Here is a 20,004-nt window from a genome sequence, read left to right as displayed (position 1 = left end):
GTGTAGACCCCCCTTGTGTCACAGAGGAGGAGGAAGAGGAGGAGGAGGAAGAGGAGGGAGGATGCAATGACCAAAAAACTGTGGAAAAAGGAGGTGTGATCCTTACATGTATGACTATTCCTTTTTTTTGGGAAATGGATCACACATGAAAGCTTGGCACAAGTTGAGCAACATCTGTAAGCTGCAACTATTGCAGTATAGCTCAGCTGCGCCTGTGGTCAAACCTGCGTTCAGCTACTCTTTGGTGAACATCTCTGCCTCTGCTTTGGGTGAGACTCTTTTTGTTTCCCCCTTCCTTTTTGGTTAACTTTAGGAGACTTAAAGGGCAGGTACTGTTGCCTTTCATTAATCTTGTTAATAGCAGGAAAAAGTCCAGCTATTGATTCTAAAATAGATATTTTGTTTGTTTTAATCTGCTAAAAAAAAGTAACGCGTTTAACGCCAGAATGATAAAATGAAAGTAACATCCACTTACCTGCACGCAGTCTTCGCTTTCCAGAGAGTCCTTCTTTCCTCTTGGCTTCATACTGAGGCAAGGAGCGCCTCTCGCATCAATGGATTTGCGTAAACGGGTTTGGAGAGCGTGCGCAGCGGTGGCAGGCTTGGTGCTCGTTCTCAGCGAGCGTGAGTAAACTGCAGCGTTTTTTTTTTATTTCACTCTTTAACCTAGAAAGTATAAACTGAGTTTGCCCTGGCTGCAGATTGTCGGGGTGAGATAAACTGGGAGGTGCCCCGCTTTGACGGCTGGTACAACAGTCTGGCGCATCCGGAGCGCGGAGCCGTCGGTGAGTCCCAGCAGCAGGCAGCATGGCGGTCACGGTGCCCCCACACGGGTCACTGACTGACACCGACTCTCTGTGTGCTCGCGGCGGCAGGTTCTCATCTCGTGCGCCTCGTGCCCGCGCGCTACTGGGACGGAGTCTACCAGCCTGTGCACGAGCCGGTCCAGCCGAACGCACGCGGGCTGAGCAGGCAGCTGTCCCGGGGCCCCTCCGGTCTGCCCTCAGCACGCAACCGGACCGTGCTGTCTCTGTTCTTCGGTAAATATGAAGGCATTCATCAGTTTGTGTCTGAGGAAGATGCTACTAATAAAAGTGTTGACCGGGAATGGGCGTTAGACCAGGGCCGTTTCTGGGTTCCTGAAACATTGGAGGCTTTAGCCCCCAGAGCGGCCTTGTTTTAAAGTAGTTTAAAAGTAAAGTCATCTAGGACATGTTTATCAGTTCTCTGCCCTGGCTGGGTTTTGATTCAATTTAAATTATTGTGAATCAAACAAAATGATTTATGATATTTTTTTTCTTGTAAGGAAGTGAAGAATGAAGAAACACAGAGTGTATAATTGTTTGGGCGGTGCATTTCAGTGGTTTCTTTTTCCATTCATTTGTTATGTGAATTATTATCACAAGTAATTTTTTTACCAATGCGCCCCTATGGAGTAAGACTTTTAACCTTTCTGTGCTTTTCACGGATGCTGCCATTTTGGCATCGTCAGCGACTCAAATTTCACGCTGTCACTCAAATCCCCCCCCCCCCACCCACCAACCATTAGGTGGGGGGGGGGGGGGGCACCACATGACACATGCTTTAAAAATATATTTTTCATAAATTGTTATATTATTTACTTGAAATTGTTGAAAGACCATGCATTATTCGTTTTGTGAACACTGATGTCACAATAATAATAAATGATAAATAAATCAAGATTTTTTTGATTTCAACATTTTAAAATTAGATATTTGAATATTGCTCACTGCTCATATGCCTACATGTAGTTGTGTAAGTTAGTAAATAGTAAACTACACTACAGAAATCCCCTTGATTATGTGTTATGTTTTTGACCGGAGGACAGCACGGGTAAGGGGGGGGGGCTTTGAGGTATAGTGCCCAGGGGCACCACGTTGTCTTAATACGGGCCTGCTGCAGCAGGCCCCGGAATACGGACACGAAATAAGTCCAAGGCAACAGAGCTACACATGCCGGAGTGCCAGGCACACGACTGTAAAAAATAAACCACATGTATGCAAAGAGATGTCCTTTTTCAAAATTACAATCCATCAAAAAATGCGAGTGTGAAAAGTGCCAACAGACTGACAGCTGATGGGAAAGTGTGTTTAAACTCTCCTTGGTGCCATTCGTACGTCACTTCCTGGTTCAGTTAATAATGGCCGAGCTCAAGTATTGCTTATAGTCTGATTATATCGTGAATGCTTTGGGGGACATCAGGAGGTTATTATGTAGCATTTGTTGGGAATGCACCAATGTGTTGTACTAAGAATGCAACACGTTTTACATGAAAATGGTTATTTGACTGTAAATCTTAGTGAAACGGTAAAGTCCCAAAAAACACGTTTATTTATTTTAACTGATGAAAGCTTTCCAAACATTTGATTAAAACTGAATCTATACATTCCCTCTTTTATGTACCTGTTCTATTTTACTGCCATCTTTCCAGCCACTTATGAAGAAACAATTTTAAATATGGCCACCCAAAAATAATAAATAATTTGTTGTGCTCCATGGAACACAAGAACCATAAGCACATGTTTTTCCATTAAGCACTTTTTGTAGAGAAAAGGGTTTTAAAATGTGAGGATTAAAATATAACACAGGGCCTCATCCTGGACCTTTCTTGGACTCTCATCTTTTTTCCTGCTGCCAGAATTAATATTCCAGGAACTATATAAATAAAATGATAAAAGTAACTGTAACTCATAGTAAAATGATGTAATTCACTTGTAGTAATAAGAATACTTCAAAATTGCAAATATTTTACATTGAAAAGAAATCGGAACTGTTTTTGGGGTATTAATTGTTCATGCATGGCGCATCAAGTGTCGTAAGAATGCAAAACGTTTGCTAAAAGGGTTGATTGGGAAATGTGAGCAACAAACTTCTAAAAACTGCAGGCAGATTTTGGGATGAATGTGAAACAAAAGGAAGGCAGGAGGAAGAGAAGAGGACGGCTTATTTGGCACATACACTACTATGTCCTACTGTGTCATATATTCCTGGTTTTTCAGCAACACTTATTTCTGTCGATATGCAGTGATTCTACATGTAGACAGAAAAAGTGGTGAGAATGAGGTGTTCTCCAATGGCGCAGAGGTAGTGAGCATGGCCCATATATAGGAGTGTTAGTCCTTGACCCGGGTTTGATTCCAGCCTGAGGTCCTTTGCTGCATATACACCCCCCCCCCCCCCCCAAACCCCTTTCCTGTCAGCCTACTGTCTGAAAAACAAGCCACTACTGCTGTAAAAACCCAGATAGAGAGCAAAAAAAAAAAAAAAAAAAAAAATTAATAAGTGGTCAGAATGAGAAGCAATTTGGTGATCTGAAGGGTGCTTTGATGTGTGTAGCTGCTATGAATAAATGCTTGATGCAAATCCAGCTGGAAGCTCACAGAGATGGTTCATATTTTCTATCATAGCCAGAACCTTTCAGTCTAGCTGCAGCTCAGGTGAAAGTCCCTCTGCTCTCTGCTCCTCATGAGGACCCTGCCGATGCTCCACCTCCCGTCCAACTGGCTGAAAAAGTGATTCGCTGTAACTTAACAATCAGCCCCTTCTGAGTCAGCATTCATTTTTTTTTCCTGCTAACGATACGTCTGACTCAGACATTGCATATTTTAGCTATCCTTATATAGAGATACATTAATTATTTCTGAGTAAAGTAAGTACTCTAAAAGGAGAATAGTATGCATTTATTCATTTATTTACTTACTAATAAGAGGACCAACTTTATTAAAGTAGAGGTCCTCTTCCCGCTCATAAAAAGCAAATTTGGGATCTGAAGGTGAAATTAAAGATGCACCGATTAGGATCTTAAAAATGCGGATTCTTTTTTTAAGAACATGTAAGAATATCATTAAAAGTATTTATGCTACGTTCCCTTGTGTGACTATAAGAAGAATCCTCCATAAAAGGATTATGGAGCTAATGTTTGAATTTGTCAGTAGCATCTTAAATTAGCCATTAGCGCATTTGTTTTATCTAGCTTTACAAAAAGATCAATCTGCTGTGGTTTCACTTGACAGCGGCGCTCTGTACCTTGAGTACATTTTTAAAAGCCTGACTAAGGATACGGGCTGTAAGTTAGCACTTTGCTAGAAGCTGTGCCTGTTAAAATAAATAAAATGAAAGGACATTACATAAAAAATGTTCAACTCCTCACTGATACAGAGAAGAGTTAACTTTGAGTCCTCTTCCCAGTAACAGCATCTACGCTGAAGAGTGTTGTTGTGATTAGGTACGGTGCATTCAACAATCCCTAAAAAAAAATCTATATTTGTAGAGTAATTCTGCCAAATATGGTCAACAACTGAGCTCTACGTGAAACTGAAATAAATTTGGGGATATTGCTTTTAGCAATGTTTTTACATTGGCACTATTTGAACCAGAAGTCTACTAAGACTGTTTTGTAGTCACTGTTTTTATTGACATGAACGTTTGTATTCATGCAACAACTACCCGAGTTAGCAATTATCGGCCACAGTTATTGTCAGAAGCTACATACCGCTCATTTAAAAATGCTGCATTAATACATTTTTAACTTTACAACTGTTCTCCAGGGCCGGATTCATCTCCCTAAATAGCGATTATCGGCCACGCTAATTGTCAGAGCCACGCTACCACAGTTCCTCTCTTTCATAAAACTTCAGCTTCTCTCCCAAATTTTATTGAGTTTTCAGATTAATATGTAGTTTTGGGGTAAGTTTAGGCACAGAACTCTGTTTTCAGAGACTTTGAATTGTAATTTTATTATTTTACATTTTGGCTGGGGGGGTATTTTTTATGTTTATGAAATTCATATGTAATCAATTAATGACTTTGTTATCTAAACACTGCTGAACAGGTTTCTCACTTTGTTATTTGTGCTGATATTGCCTCAGGTTACCACGTTGCTTTTGAAATTTTTGACTTGAGAGCTCCTGGTTGTCCGCCTCAGTTCATGAACATCAAAGTGCCCAAAGGGGACCCCGTCTTTGACCGCAACGCCACTGGGAAAGTGCTGCTGCCTTTCCAGAGAGGACAATGGGACAAAAAGTCCGGCCAGAGTCCCAGCAACCCACGCATACAGGTGCAGACTTTTATTTCCTCGTGATGCTTGGGCATTTTGACTCCTTCTCTCTGGACATTTTTGTGATAATCTGTGCAACCCGTGCAGGTGAACTCCGTGACAGCGTGGATAGACGGCAGCTCCATTTATGGTCCTTCCTCTTCCTGGTCTGACTTCCTGAGAAGTTTCTCTGGAGGACTCTTGACTTCAGGGTCTGAGTGGAACATGCCAAAACAGGGAGGCGGACGCAGCTTCATGTGGAGCGCTCCCGATCCCTCTACTGGAGAAAATGGGCCTCAGGGTCTTTATGGTGAGATCTAGTCAAGAGTCAATAGTCTTTTATTGTCACCGCGCGTTACCGTGGGGAAATTTCTCTTTGGCCACTCTGGTTCACATTACACATAATGAAGGGAAACAGACAAACAAACAGGCAATGAACAAGGGTTACTTTGTTTTTTCGGGTTTTATTAGTTCTGGAGAGTCACAGATAACAGATAATGAGGTAGTAAGGAGCTTATTGTGCAGTGATGATTTGAGGCTTCATTTACAGCAATGTGCATTTAGATATTCTGAGATAACAGTGTGCAGTAGGCAGTAACATTAAGGTGATTGTAACGTATGATGGGCTAGTAACAGTGGGGGTGATTTTAAAGCGTCGGACTGCAGTCTCCCATCAGGAGGCGATTGCCCTCACAGCTCTTGGGAAGAAGCTGTTTTAAGTTTATTTGTTTTGGCTTTGAGGCTTCTGAAGCGTTTATATGATGGGAGAGGGGCAAACAGCGCATTGCCTGGGTGGGTGGGGTCAGTGGAGATGCGTCTGGCCCTTCTTTGGACTCGTTATACACTCTTTCCAGTTACGTTTTCTTTCTCCGTCAAGTATCAGATATTTCAAACTTCCATGTTCAATGGTGATATACTGCCTTATATGGCAAGGGAACTAAAATAAATCTTCAACTGAGAAACTAAAACACAGTTTTCTCCTTTGTCGGGGTTTAGCAGTTATGCATGACCAACAATGGGTTTCTTGCTAACTCTGAACAGAGGAGTTCAATGACATTAGCTTTGATCTGAGAACTTAATATCAGGATCTTGTGCAATCTCCTTACAGTCCAGATAAAAAAGCAACTGACTATAAACTGTAGCATCAAAGAATCTGCTCTGTTCCTTCTCTGCATTTGGCATTAACCAGCCCAATCAATACTGTAGGCTGCTGGGAGCAATGACAAAAATAGTGTATCATTAATATTATTTCCGCCCCGGATCAGGTTGCAGTCGGACTCTGAGTCAAATGACGCCCAGCCGGACGTGGGTTGCGACTCTAATAATTGTGTAAATGGTATGTCACTCCGACCGCAGTAAATCCTTCTCTCTAAAACAAAGGACAGGTCACACATGTGTCATAAAACCAGTGTTTTGTTGCTCGTGTTGGGATGTTGCGCAGTTATTATTTGTAGGGCTAAGACGTTGGATGTTATCACATTTTGGTCACATTTCCCGAAGAACACCCCTCAAAAAAATTATATTTTTAATTAGAGGTTGGAGATAACTTCATAAATTGTTAAATTTAGCAGTAAATGGACAAGGTTCTGGATCCTTGAGACATTTGTGTTACTTATTTCATGCATACATGCATGTTGTGCTGTGGACTTAATGAGGCTAAGTCAGCTGACGAAAGAGCAAAACTTCTTGTTTTTTGCTATCCTCCATGTCCTAGAGTTGGGAAACGCCTGGGCCAACGAGAACGTGTTCACTGCAGCAGAGGGGATTATCTGGTTTCGCTACCACAATTACGTTGCCACAAAGTTGCACAAGGAGCACCCGGAGTGGTCAGATGAGAGGCTGTTTCAAAACGCCAGGAAGATCGTGGTGGCCACATTCCAGGTAAATGGAGAAGACTGCGTGTAATCCTCTCCCTGCACAGGTGATGATTACGTTTTGCACTCTGGAAGGATGGACAGGAGGTAGTTAAGGAGCGGCACGTCATTTCTGACCAGTTGCAGCTCTGTCTTGCACGTACACTTTTGAGCAGGAATGCATGCATGCTAATTCATATTTTACTAACAGTAATGTTCCATAAAGTTGAGACAAATGGGCCTTTTAAAAGTATTGCCCCTTTTTTACATTTTGCTGCGTTACAGCCAGGGGCCTTTCTAGGGTCTTGACACATTGGGCGCTTTAGCCGGAGCCAAAAGTAGTGTACTTTTTACGACAGTTTATAAGTAATTTAAAATTAAAATGATATAGGACATGTAACCTACCAGTTCTCTGTCATGGCTGTGCTTTGATTGCATGTCAGTTATTGTGAATCAAAGAAAAAAGGTTTACAGTAGTTGAAGTGAAGGATGAAGACACACAGCGTGATGTAAAAAAAAACATTTCACCAAAGGAGATAATGATTAAAGAAATAAGCTTAAATCTTAGTCAGATGGTAAGATCCTAAAAACAGTTATTAATTTAAATTATACTGAAAGCTTTCCAAACTTTTGATTAAAATCGATTCTGTAAATATGAACTTGTCCTGTTTTACTTCCATCTTTCCAGCCCTTCCTTCATTCCACTCATGAAGAAACGTTTTTTTATTTGGCCACCTACAAATAACAGATAAAACATATTATAACATATTTTGGTATTAAAGTATAACATAGAGCATCATCCTGGACTGTTCTTGGACGCTTATCTTTTGCACTGCTGCCAGAGTTAATATTCCAGTTATTAGGAACTATATAAATAAAAAGGTTGAAGGAACTTTAACTCATAATAAAGCTATATCATCCATTCTTAGTAATAAAAATACTGCAAGAATGCAAATATTTTTCTTTTTCATGCATGGTGCATCAAGCGTCATGAGAATGAGAAATGTTTGCTAAAGGGTCGAGTTGGAAAAATGAAATATGAGCAACTTCAGGCAGAGAAGAGAATGATTGTGAAATTAAAGGAGGCAGGAGGAAGAGGAGAGGAAGGCTTACTGTTGCCCTTACTACTACGTCTTTCTGGCACAAGTAGATGTGTGATGTTTTTGCAAGTTATGGAGTAATTTGTTTAGCTAAGGCTTTGACAAGTTGTCAGGTTATGTTGGAGCAGGTAGTGATTAGATGGAATGCAACAGAAACAAATCTGATTGTTTTTAAATAAAAATATTAAATCCAATGTCAACTAGGAGCTTAATGCATTTTTTTAATAGACAATATACTCCTATATGTCTTCTTTCGTGAGATTTAAAGCTGTTCAGAAAACAGCGCAGGATCTTAAACGACGTGTCTGGTTAAAACCACAAACATTGATGTGTTTCTGCTGTAGAAACGTGTGACCACAGCACGATGCTCTCAATGAGTTTTGCATGTGCTCTAGAAAATGTTACGTTTTTGGTGTGTTCGCTGTGTTCCTTGCAGCAAACTGCAAACAGGACTCCTTGTGGCTTTCTTTTAACAATGTCCTTTCCACTCTAAACAAAGGCCGGATTTTTTTAGAGTGCACAGCTTATCCAGGTTTTAAAGGCACGGTTCGGTACATTTTCAGAACACTTTATTAAAAAAGTTTTTTTTTACTTCAGTCAGCAGTAACCAAATAATATTTTTTTCTTTCGTTAATTAGATCTTTTTTTTCATGTCCTTAAACTTAAAAGCAGTGGAAAAGACAGAACTGCTGGTGATTTGGTTATATTGAACAGTGATTGAACAATATAACCACTTGAAAACAGTCAGTGTTGATGTTTAGAAAGTTTTAAATACGATTTCGACCATATTTGAGGATGATTGAATGACACAGGTAGCATTCAGTTTGGACATCAGCTTATTTTTCTCCACCATCTGTGATGTTTCTGTTGAACTGATTCAGGTCAGTAATTCAGATGCGTGGAGACATGAAGTTTTGGTTCGGCTCGTTTTTCTTTCCCCCGCTGTAGCTGCGTGAAAAACCTGAATGTTCATTGTTTAGGGAAAGCAGGAAGTCCTGTCTCTTTTCTTTTGGTGCCGCTTTTTAAAGCATCAGTACACAACGCTGCACATAAACACACTCTGCATGTGTTCAGGCATTTGTTTGGTACCCGCGTGTGCCGTTACACCTCTGCTGTTCAATGAATTATCCCACCTGAGCTGTGGATCTCTGCAGCTCCTCCAGAGCTACCATCACAGAAAAGCCATGTTTTTAATGAGATAACATGTTTTTACACTGGTGGGCTCCATTTAGTCTGCCTGGGGAGGCTGGTGCCTATCTGCAGCTGTCATTAGGGTGAGAGGCGGGGCACACCCTGGACCGGTCGTGATTAAATGGGGAATTCATTTTCCATATGAAGAAATCCTTTGACAGCAGAAGGAACAGTCAGGAATCATAATGACATAATGGTTTTTTGTGTTATTGTTCACAGATTCGGGAGAGTTTATGTTGTACATATAAAACATTGCAATGTCTGTACCTTTCCTCAACAGAACATTGCTCTCTACGAGTGGTTGCCAGGTTTCCTTGGAGACAAAAAACTTCCCCCTTATCCAGGTAAGCATCAGCCAGCGAGTGCGTACAAGTGGAGGGAATCTGGTAATGCACCGGTGCCCACAATCCGTGGTGAGGTGAGCTACCGGTGGTGGAGTTTGACAAGCATGTGCTCCGTCAGCAAAGCATCAGCCCGACTCTCCCAGTTCTGCTGAATAAGCAGCCACAGCTGAAGGAAGCTAAGGGGACAATAGTGAGAGGATCCCATGACCTTACTCACGTTTCTTTGTCTGCTGCTGCTGCTGTTTGCTGTTATGGAAAACACTGTGAAGATCTGCGTGCCGAAAGTTATGTCTGAGGCTCATCTTTGGTGCTATTTTGTGTTGTTGTTTTTTTCTTCCTGTCTGAAGGCTACCAGAAGTTTGTCGACCCAGGGATTTCTCCTGAGTTTCAAGCCGCTGCCATACGGTTTGGCATCACTATGGCGCCCCCTGGTGTGTACATGAGGTAATAATTCAGGGGTTCAAGCCACATTCAAAGCCCCGATTAAAGATCCTGTGAAATAATAAATATGCAGATCGGTGGTTACAGTGGCTCTGCTTTTATTTTCTGCAGAAACAGAACGTGTCACTTTCGAAGAATTATCAACATCGACGGCAGCTCTTCACCAGCAACGCGTCTCTGTAACAGCTTCTGGAAGCGGCAGGTAGTTTTATGGGGTTCATATTATCAACCACTCCAAATCTTTACTCATGTGCTTCCAAGAAGATATACATTGTTGTGATGTTTTAAATTAGTCTGGCACAGCATCTCTGATGGGTTTCCCAATTTAGTTTTTTTTTTTTTTGTTTGTTCACTTAGTTTTAGTAAGGTTCAGTCCATTTCACTTGAACATCAAACTGTGCAGTCGGTGCTTAAAAAGAGAGCAAAATTGACACAAGAAGGACAAAAAGTGGTGCAGTGTAAAGGTTAAAAAAATTATCTGCAGCAGGGGGATGGTTTCTGAAATAATAGTAGCTAGAATGTTACAATGAAATAAAATGTAAAATAAGGGAACTCCCTTCTCAGTCTTTGTCTCTTTTTTTCTCTCTTTTTTCTTTTTTTCCTTTTTTTCTCTTTTCTTTGTCTCTTTAAGAAACACAAGAGAACAGGAAAAAAAAAACACTTTACCATTAAAAACAATCTAAACCATAGAATTACATTTAATGTATCTTGAAACCTTGAATAGTTGTCAGAATCATATTAAAAAGATAATTCGATGATCATTGATGATCTGTTAACAGATAAAATAAAATATGGAATTGCTAAAGGTTCAATAAAAGCCAGTTAATTAGCTTTTAAAAACAGGATGTTCACCTGTCCTCTGGTCTTCAAAAGGCTTTTCCAAAGATAGGGGTCATAACAGGAGAAGGATGACCACAACTTTTAGTTTTAACTTTGGGTAATTTTTTGGGAGGGGGGGGGGGGCTTTTAAAGAAAAATCTAATCAGAGAAGTAAATCGGACTAAGAAATGGCCAAACTCTTCCCTTGTTTTTCAGATCATGAAACAGTTTCTTTGTAACATTTATAATGTAACACCTAGATGTTTTTCCTGGGTCTGGAGGGGTCGATGCCGGTGTTCTGGAAGTTGCTCTTGGAGTTTTGTTCTGCTATATGAAGACTACTTTAGAGATTAAAAGATTCAAGAGACCTTGGCTCATTTAACCTAAAATAGCATAAAAAACATGGATGACTCAATACTTGTGGCCAGTACTACACATCTGCATTTCGCTGATATAAATGACTAAATGAAACTAATGTGTGCGTTTAACAACAAAAACTACATCCATCTTCCAGATCCCTAGTGTAGTAAGTTGTGTAGAAATGAGCAGATTTTTTTATTTTTATTCTTTGTAGAGAGAAAAAACAGTGGGCTAGCTATGGAGACACATTTATCTCTCAGTCACCTTTGAAGTGGCCCTCTGTGCCTTTGATCAACACTGACCTTGAAATGACCTCTGGCTCTAACTATATAGGAAATTAATCAGACTGATTTTTCTTTCATGGGTTTTAGAAATATGTTTTTCACCTTTTGGAAAATTCCTTAAAAATAGGTTACAGGGAAAAAAAACATGACGAAAGACAGAAGCATGATTTAAATAAGGACATTTTTCATATGCTCTTCAGATGGATACTTTTCAATACATTATTTATTTTATATCTGCATTTCTGAGAGAAAGTGTAACATGTAATCTAGATTTAATGGCAGGCTGCAGATGTTGAAGAGAGGGAACTTTGTTGGAAATGTTCAGATGCTATTCTAATCACAAATTGCTTCACATATGGTTTTGCTGTTGCAAATGGTTTTAAATGGCATATCAAGTTTAAAAATAATTAAATGGCTATTGGATAACCCTTATACGACATACAGGAAATGTTAAGGTATACCTTGGGGAAGGATCATGGACTTCTATGTTCTGCTGAATGCAGATAATTTAAAGGTTCCTCAATGATTAATGGAGAAAATGCTGCTTGTGAGAGCAATCATGTTACCCTAACACCTTCAAAGGAGTTATTTAGACCATAAATATGTCTTTGTTAGTGCTACCAGTCTGTAAAAGAAATAATATTTTTGTTAGTGTTTTGGCTTTTGAACAAGTTGAAGGAACATTTGAATATCATATAACAAGCTTGGTAACATATAACAAGCTTGGCTACATATCCTTGCACAAATAGTCATACTCATAACTTTCCTCTCATTCTCATACTCATTAAACATTTTTCTAATTTTTCTTACTTTGTTTTATTGGGATTTGGTTTGATAGACCAACACAAAGTAGGGCAAAGTTGTGAAGCAGAAATAAAATCATTGATGCTCCTCAACATGTTTTACAAAAGAAAGATCAGAAAAATGTGTGTTTTTATTCAGACCCGCTGAGTCAGCATATTGTAGAATCACATTTTCACTCCAATTGAAACTACAAGTCTTTAGGAGTTTGTCTCTAGCTTTGCAGATCTTGGGAATCTTTTTTTTTTTTTTTTGCCAATTATTTCGTTACGAAATAGCTTGGACAAATTGGAAGAACTATCATGAACATCGATTTTTATTTGTTCGCACAGATTCTCAGATGAGTCTGGACTTTGACTAGGCCATTCTAACAGCTAAACATACCTTGATCTCACCCCTTCTATTGTAGCCTATCATCATTTCCCATTAACTCCGGCCAACCTAACAGTCCCTGTTGAAGAAAAGCATCCCTACAGCATCATGCTGCCACGTCTGTGTGCAGACATGGGAATGATGTGCACACAAACGTATTTAGCTTTAAAAGCCATGCAAACTGGTCTGGGGGACCCTCGCCTCTTTTTCCACGTGTTAGCTGTGTCCTCTACGTGGCTTGAGGCAAAACTCAAACAAGCTCTGTCATGGCTTCTTTCCAACAATCTTTTCTTGCCAATCTTCTATAAAGGATGGACTTGTGTAGAGCACAGCCAATAGTTGTGCCAACAAGTTCTTCCACCTGAGCTGTGGATCTCTTCAGCTCCTCCACGGTTACAATGGTCCCCTTAGCAGCCTCCATGATTGATGGACATCCATGTCTTAGTTTTTCTTTTCCAGTGGGATGTTCAAAGTCTGAAAGCTGTATTATAACTTAACGCTGCTTTAAACTAAAAGATCTTTATATCTTTTTTTTCTCCAGAGTCCCAACATGAAGACAAGTCAAGATGTCGATGAGCTTCTGATGGGCATGGCGTCTCAGATTGCAGAAAGAGAAGACAACACTGTTGTGGAGGACCTCAGAGGTTGTTGTTTTTTTTACAGCCTGTTATAATTATTAATATTAAAACATTTATTACTGCTCTAAAGCGGTTTCCCTTTTGATAGATTACATGTATGGACCTCTGCGATTCAGCCGCACGGATCTGGTGGCTCTGACCATCCAGAGAGGGAGAGACTTCGGTCTGCAAAGTTACACCGAGACAAGAAGAGCCCTAGATCTGCCTCCTGTGAAGACGTTTGAAGAGATCAATCCCGAGCTCCACAACCCGCAGGTCACAGCTCCAGTTTCCTAAAACATGACAACAACCAGTGGTTATTTAATGGCCTCTTGAACAAAAAAAAAACAAAAAAAAGTCTAGTGAATTAAATTATTAACTTTTGTTATTTGCTCTGCCTCAATAGCTGCTGCGCGATGTTGCAGAGCTGTACGGTGGCGACATCTCGAAACTGGAGCTCTTCCCTGGTGGATTGCTGGAGTCCAATGACGGTCCCGGTCCAGTTTTCTCTGCCATAATCCTGGATCAGTTCGAGCGCATCAGAAACGGAGACCGCTTCTGGTTCGAGAACAAACAGAATGGGTAACCCTCTGAGGACAGAGACGTAGCACTAGAGCTGCTGTCGTTATGGTTGCTGCTATCCGTCCGTTCTCATTAATGCGTTCTCACTTTGGAGGAAATGTTCAGTCTGTTCACAGATGAGGAGATCCAGACAATCCGCAGTGTCACATATCGTGATGTCCTTATAGCGGTCACAAGTGCAGAGCCCACCGATTTACAGAGAAACGTGTTCTTTTGGATGAATGGTAACACTTTAACACGTCTATTGCTTTAATAATAAAAAAAAAAAAACATCCAAATACAAAAACCGTCTTCTTTTCAGGTGACCCCTGTCCTCAGCCCACACAGCTGGATGCATCAATGCTGCATCCGTGCTCCAACGTTACAAAACTTGATTATTTTGACGGGAGCCAAGCTGGCTTTGCGATCTCCATCATCGTTATGTGTCTCTTCCCTGTTGGTCAGTATAGCACTCTGGATTTGTTTGCACACTAGCAGCGCCGACGTCTGCCATTTTCTGTTCACCTGAATATTGCTGCCCTCACAGTGAGCTTTCTGGTGGCGTACATGGTCGCGTGTCTTCGGAAGTACAGGTACAGGAAGTTTCAGAGAAGAGGAGGAAAAGCTGGAGACAAAACAGAAGAGCCAACTCTGGGAATCTCTGGTATGTAACCTGTGGGGTTTTCTAATTTATTTGGGATGGTTGTTGTTGCAGCTTTTAAAAGAGCGTTACTAAGCATCAGCCATGGATTGCCCTGATCTTGACCTGCAAAATACTCTGGAATTAGAAACAACGATTTAACCGAGTGCTACAAAAATGGTGGTTGTGGAAGACCCAAATGCAGGAAAAACTGAAGCAGAGGTGGAGCAAAAGATACAAAAAGAAACTTACCAAAAACAAAGTCCAATGTCCAACCATCCAAAACGGTGAGCTGAAGATCATGAAGCTAAATTAATTCAAAAACAAACTAGGAATATTGAGAGAAGGGCAAAATTACACCAGCAAGACTAGAGCCGACGAACTAGCCAAAGAACAATGAAAACTAGTAAGTTTACATACTGAGGGAAGATTGGAGAATGAAACCGAATCGAGGTGAATTAATCAGGGTTAGGAACAGGAAGAGAGCAAATGGGCAGACTGAGGGAAGGTGAAATAATTAACACAAATAAGCTGAACTAGAGGAACTACAAAGCAAGAGACTAATATGATCTAGAAGAAATTCAAATGCACAAAGAACAGAACACAAGAATAAACTAAACACAGAAATCTAATATGGCAACACATCTCTAGCAATAATGAATACAGAGACATGAACCTTATAAGGCAAGACGTCGTAAACAATAATTAACAACTAAGAAGTCATCAAAACACAAATGCATATGAAAACCAAAACCCAAACACCCAAATCAGAGATTCTTAAAGATGAGAGAAACAGGACTTTCTTTCAAGAGAACCTTTCTCTCTGGCGCTGGCCGTCTCTTGAGGCTGGATTTGTGGCGTAAACAACTAATTGTGTGAACAGATTCTCCCACCTGAGCGATGCATCTCCGTCGCTCCTCCAGAGTTACCGTAGGGTCTCTTGGCTGCTTCTCAGATTAATACCCTGCTTGCCCAGCCAATTAGTTTAGGTAGACAGCCATGTGGTTGTAGGTTTGAAGTTTTTCTGTAGTTGTTGACGCTGTCAGGTGATGGCTTGATCACAGACATGTAAAGACATGTTTGTAAATATTTTAATTTTAATCAGTACAAAAATTATTCAGGAACAACTTTGCCTTCTGTTTCCCAATTATCAACCACTTAGCTTTGGTCCGTCGTGCAAAATCCCAGTAAAATATGGTTAAGCGTGTGGCTGCAATTGAAGAAAAAGCACTCCTCGTCCCATTCTGCTCTTTTCCTGCAGCGTATGAGTGGCAGGGCCATAAAAAGCTGCTGCATCCAGTCAGTGTGGAGATGGAGAACAGGAGGCTGCAGGTGCTTGACAGATCCGGGGCCACGCACCGCTCCATCAGTCTAAGAAACCAGGACTACATGGACGTCTTTCTCTCCAGCAATCTTCACCGTAAAGCTCTGCTGCTCAAAGTACCAAAAGAGTACGACCTGGTAAGTTTGCTGACGACCGACTTTAAAATGCAGCTCCAGTCCAATTTAACCTTGTGCCGACAGATTTATGTTTACCTCTTGGACTTGTGCTCGACAAAGTGAAATTATCTTTGCTCCCAGCTCAGTCCCTGATCTAAGCATGACTCTGCAGATATATCTGATCTCCATCACTTTTATCTCTTCGCTCCCTGCGTGCGCATCCAGGTGCTGCTTTTCAATGACGAGGGTAAACGTTCCGATTTCGTCAGCCGCTTGCGCCTGGAGCTGGAGGACATGAGGCAGGAGATTAGAGTGAAGGAGATGAGGGAGAGGGAACTGCTGAAGGAGGCTCTAACCAAAGAGCAGAGGGCTCAGATTGTGGAAACTTTCATTCGCCACGCTTTCTCTAAGGTACAATCAGCCTCTGGACATTTACCTCACACGCTGCCCTCTCAGAGCAGGAGCAGCTTTAAGCTAACCCGCAAAATGTCGTCAGTTCATGTTTGAGGTCAGGCTAACCCCGACCTCAGGCCAGAGGAACTAATTGCTGGCTGGTCTTGACTCAGAGCTCGGCCTCAGCAGACGTTGGCGATATTAAACGATGATGACAATGACGCCATCCGTCCGTCACTGTCTTTTTGATGGGCAGGTTCTGGAAATAGAGAAGTGCGACGCCGGAGACCTGAGCGGCATCTCCCGAAAGCGAGCCAAAGAGGTCCTGCAGTGCGAGCTGAACGCGTCGGAGTTCGCTGACGCACTCGGACTGAAGCCCGACTGCTTGTTTGTGGACTCCATGTTCACTCTGGCTGATAGAGATGGAAACGGTTACCTCTCTTTTCAGGAGTTTCTTGATGTTATAGTCATCTTTATGAAAGGTAAAACCAGTGAAATACATTTTACCTGTTTCACTTCCTGGATGAGCTCATGTTTACCCAAAGCATCTGAAAAAAGCATCTAAAAAGAATGGATTCTTCATCAGATGATTTTTTTTCGTGGATTTCAGGCTTTCTCTGAAAGTTAGGACAAGATATTTCAAGGGTCTTTTTATTTCCAAAAGAACAAAAACATGTTTTCAGGCCATTTTTATGTTCTCATGTGTCCTAAAAACCGAAACATGAACATGCACTTTTGGCACAAAAAAACCTGATAGTAAGCGTTGATGTTATATATAAAATGTGGATATAAAACAGATATTATTTGTGGATCACAAGACAGACTCTGTTAGAATTTAAATATATAATAACTTATATTAACTACTTATTTATTTAAAAAAAACATATAACATAACGATTACTTACTCCAGCTTCTTTGTAGGTTTTCAGTCATATTTTAGTACTAAACCCTTCAGCGCCTGACATGCAGAGGGAGAAAATAGCACACTTCAAAAACACGTAGGAAGTATTTAGTAAGTGTTTACGATGCATCAAGGACTAAAAGTCAGAAATTCATTAGTAATTAATAACATTAAAAAGTTGTAATTATTAAGTAATTTATAAATACAGATGTTAATATATTTGATAAGTTAAACAAAATTTGAAACATATTCATAAATTGAACAAATAATTACACATATCAATAATAATAATAATAATAATAATAATAATAATAATAATAATAATAATAATAATAATAATAATAAGATTATTTCTGTTAAATGTGAAAATGCTTATTAACATATGTAATTATGACATATTTGAATAAACAAAATATTGATTAATTGGATTGCAGCACTTTTGGCATGCAGAGGTCAAAGGTTAATCTGAATAAGAGCAAAAGCTTGCTAAGACCTCTGGAAGTAATGCACATTTATTCTGCTTTCGGTCTATTTGTGCTTAAAACACCCAAACATTTAACAGACCATCTCTGGGTAAAATGGGTAATTTGGGACACTAGCTCCATTTCTTTGTGATTATTATTATGAGAACAATCAGATAAATCTGTTTGTTATGAATTAAATAAAACTGACAGCTAATCCTGTGTGCATTAAAGGTTGAAGAATTACCAGAAGCGGGAGATAATGTGAAATATGTTTATGATTCCAGGGTCTCCAGAGGAAAAATCCCAGCTCATGTTCTCCATGAATGATATCGGTGGAACTGGTTACCTATCGAAGGAGGATTTCTCCAGGATGCTCAGGTTTCAGCAGCTCTTCTCTCTCTCTCTCTCTCTCTCTCTCTCTCTCTCTCTCTCTCTCTCTCTCTCTCTCTCTCTCTGTTTCATGCCTGCAGTGTTTACTCTGCTGTTTTGCTGGGTCGTCCTCACCCTTTTGATGAATTGCAGGTCTTTCATTGAAATCTCCAACGGCGTTCTGTCAAAGGCGCAGGCAGAGGACGGCATCAAGGCCATGATGCAGGCTGCAGGCTTTGATAACAAGGAGAAAATCTCATGGAGGGACTTTCACTCCCTCCTGCAGGACCATGAGAAGGAGCTGCAGTTCGTTCAACTAAATGTCAAAGGTTTGAGAGGGTTTAGTTTAAGATCTCTGTCTTCCCCTTTCCTTGACCTCATCTGATCTATCTCTGTTTCTGTTTGGCGCACAGGGATGGAGAAACAGGGGAGGAAGCCACTGAGTCGAGACCAGAGGGTGTCCTTCATCCTTCCAGCAAACAGGTTAAAAAAAAAGTAGCAGACTGTTATTTATTGATAAAGAAAGTACAGAGTTACTGACATAACCAAGCAAGCTCATAAGCTTTATACAGTTTTATTTGATTTTTATTACAGGGGTATTAAATCAGATGGACTGGAACTACGAAGACGGAAAAAGTAGGATTATTTTCTGATTTCATCTTCCTCATACAGAACTCTCTGAATAAGAAATGATGCATTAAGAAAACCCGTTCAATGCACAACCCCTTCAAGCAAACCCATATGAATAAATTATTTTTTACAATTCTCTCAACAAGAGTCAGTTGTTTTAAATGTTTAAATTGATGGGATTGAAAAGTATTGTTGACTTGAAATTTAAAGATGCAACAATCAGGCCTCTGATCCACTGATTTTGATTTATTTTAGTTCATTCTAAGGTCTATAACCCATAACCTGGAACAACGGCTGTAGGTTCTTCTGAATCCAAAAGAAACCGAATGAATAGCTAGTTTACCCCCATTCTCCATGCATTTATCCCCCATAGATGCATCGAAACACAAGCTGTTCAAGTTCTGGTGAAGATTCTCAGTCATCCATGTCATGGTGATTCCAAAAAAGCTAAAAAACCAAAACAACTGGACTTTTTTCCGAAATTTGAAGATGTTTCGCTTCCTATCCAGAAAGCTTTCTCAATTCAAAATGTCTGGAGTAGTGTGGAGTAGCAAGCTTTATACTACTGCCCAACAAAGGCCTTGTAATGGCTGAACTGAAACAGGTCCACCCCGTTAGTAATGGGGAGTCGTTAAGGTCGTTGGCTTGCAAATTGAACCGAAACTGCTCCACGCCTCAGAGGTGAAGCGAAACGTCTTCAAATTTCGGAAAAAAGTAAAAAGAATTTTTCTTTTTTCAACTTTATGTATTTTTCTTAACTCAAGAAGTGATTCAAAGTATTCACCGTTGGTTGCTGCCTTTCAACCTGACAATTTTGGGACATCAGAGCCGATCGACGGCAGAATTGCCCGCATCATTCCTGTAAATAAGAGACTGTCTGTTCAAAGAAAATTGTGTGATATTGTTATTCACAATCAGGCTTCCTACAGAGTCAATAAGTGGATAATCACTGAAGAACGTCTCTCCGGCTTGTTTGCCCGCAGGTTAAACGTCGCGGCCCCGACTGTCTACGTGAAGCCTAAACGCCAGCAGTACGTCAGGAACCCTTTCCAGCACAAAGTCCAGCAGTTCAAACGCTTCATCGAGAACTACCGCCGTCACATCGTCTGTTTCATCGTCGTGTTTGGCATCACGGCTGGCGTGATAACAGAGAGATGCTACTGTAAGTGGAGAACGTCCGGCGCTTGCTAATTAATCCTGCAAACGTTGCAGTAAATGGTTGTTATGGAGAGCTGCGCTCCTCTAACAGGGAGGCCTGGGTCTTTGTTACGTCTCGTTTGCCACAGTTCCAGTTTTAAACTTTTTAATTATTGCTCTGACTGTAAATGAGAATAAATGTTTCTAACTTTCTTCTGACTGATGAAGAGC

The 20,004-nt window shown here is 40.5% G+C and overlaps 1 protein-coding gene across 1 annotated transcript in view; it reads left to right on the top strand.

Moving 5' to 3' along the window:
* Positions 1-142: 142 nt before the first annotated feature.
* duox (dual oxidase) overlaps positions 143-20,004 on the top strand; it is a 28,411-nt gene continuing 8,549 nt past the window's right edge. The window contains exons 1-24 of the mRNA XM_036148474.1: positions 143-269; positions 486-624; positions 702-785; positions 876-1,040; positions 4,890-5,077; positions 5,165-5,366; positions 6,771-6,937; positions 9,481-9,544; positions 9,892-9,988; positions 10,097-10,187; positions 13,163-13,265; positions 13,348-13,514; positions 13,645-13,820; positions 13,926-14,044; positions 14,122-14,259; positions 14,347-14,463; positions 15,701-15,900; positions 16,105-16,290; positions 16,529-16,754; positions 17,922-18,015; positions 18,160-18,335; positions 18,420-18,489; positions 18,601-18,642; positions 19,620-19,798. Coding sequence (XP_036004367.1) covers positions 555-624; positions 702-785; positions 876-1,040; positions 4,890-5,077; positions 5,165-5,366; positions 6,771-6,937; positions 9,481-9,544; positions 9,892-9,988; positions 10,097-10,187; positions 13,163-13,265; positions 13,348-13,514; positions 13,645-13,820; positions 13,926-14,044; positions 14,122-14,259; positions 14,347-14,463; positions 15,701-15,900; positions 16,105-16,290; positions 16,529-16,754; positions 17,922-18,015; positions 18,160-18,335; positions 18,420-18,489; positions 18,601-18,642; positions 19,620-19,798 — 3,121 coding nt within the window. The 5' untranslated portion in view covers positions 143-269; positions 486-554. The remainder of the gene's footprint in view (positions 270-485; positions 625-701; positions 786-875; positions 1,041-4,889; positions 5,078-5,164; positions 5,367-6,770; positions 6,938-9,480; positions 9,545-9,891; positions 9,989-10,096; positions 10,188-13,162; positions 13,266-13,347; positions 13,515-13,644; positions 13,821-13,925; positions 14,045-14,121; positions 14,260-14,346; positions 14,464-15,700; positions 15,901-16,104; positions 16,291-16,528; positions 16,755-17,921; positions 18,016-18,159; positions 18,336-18,419; positions 18,490-18,600; positions 18,643-19,619; positions 19,799-20,004) is intronic.

Source organism: Fundulus heteroclitus, chromosome 2 (genome assembly GCF_011125445.2).
Source record: "Fundulus heteroclitus isolate FHET01 chromosome 2, MU-UCD_Fhet_4.1, whole genome shotgun sequence".
Classification (NCBI taxonomy): Eukaryota; Metazoa; Chordata; class Actinopteri; order Cyprinodontiformes; family Fundulidae; genus Fundulus; species Fundulus heteroclitus.
The sequence above is the reverse complement of the archived record's forward strand: the minus strand, read 5'-3'. Positions and strand labels throughout refer to the sequence as shown.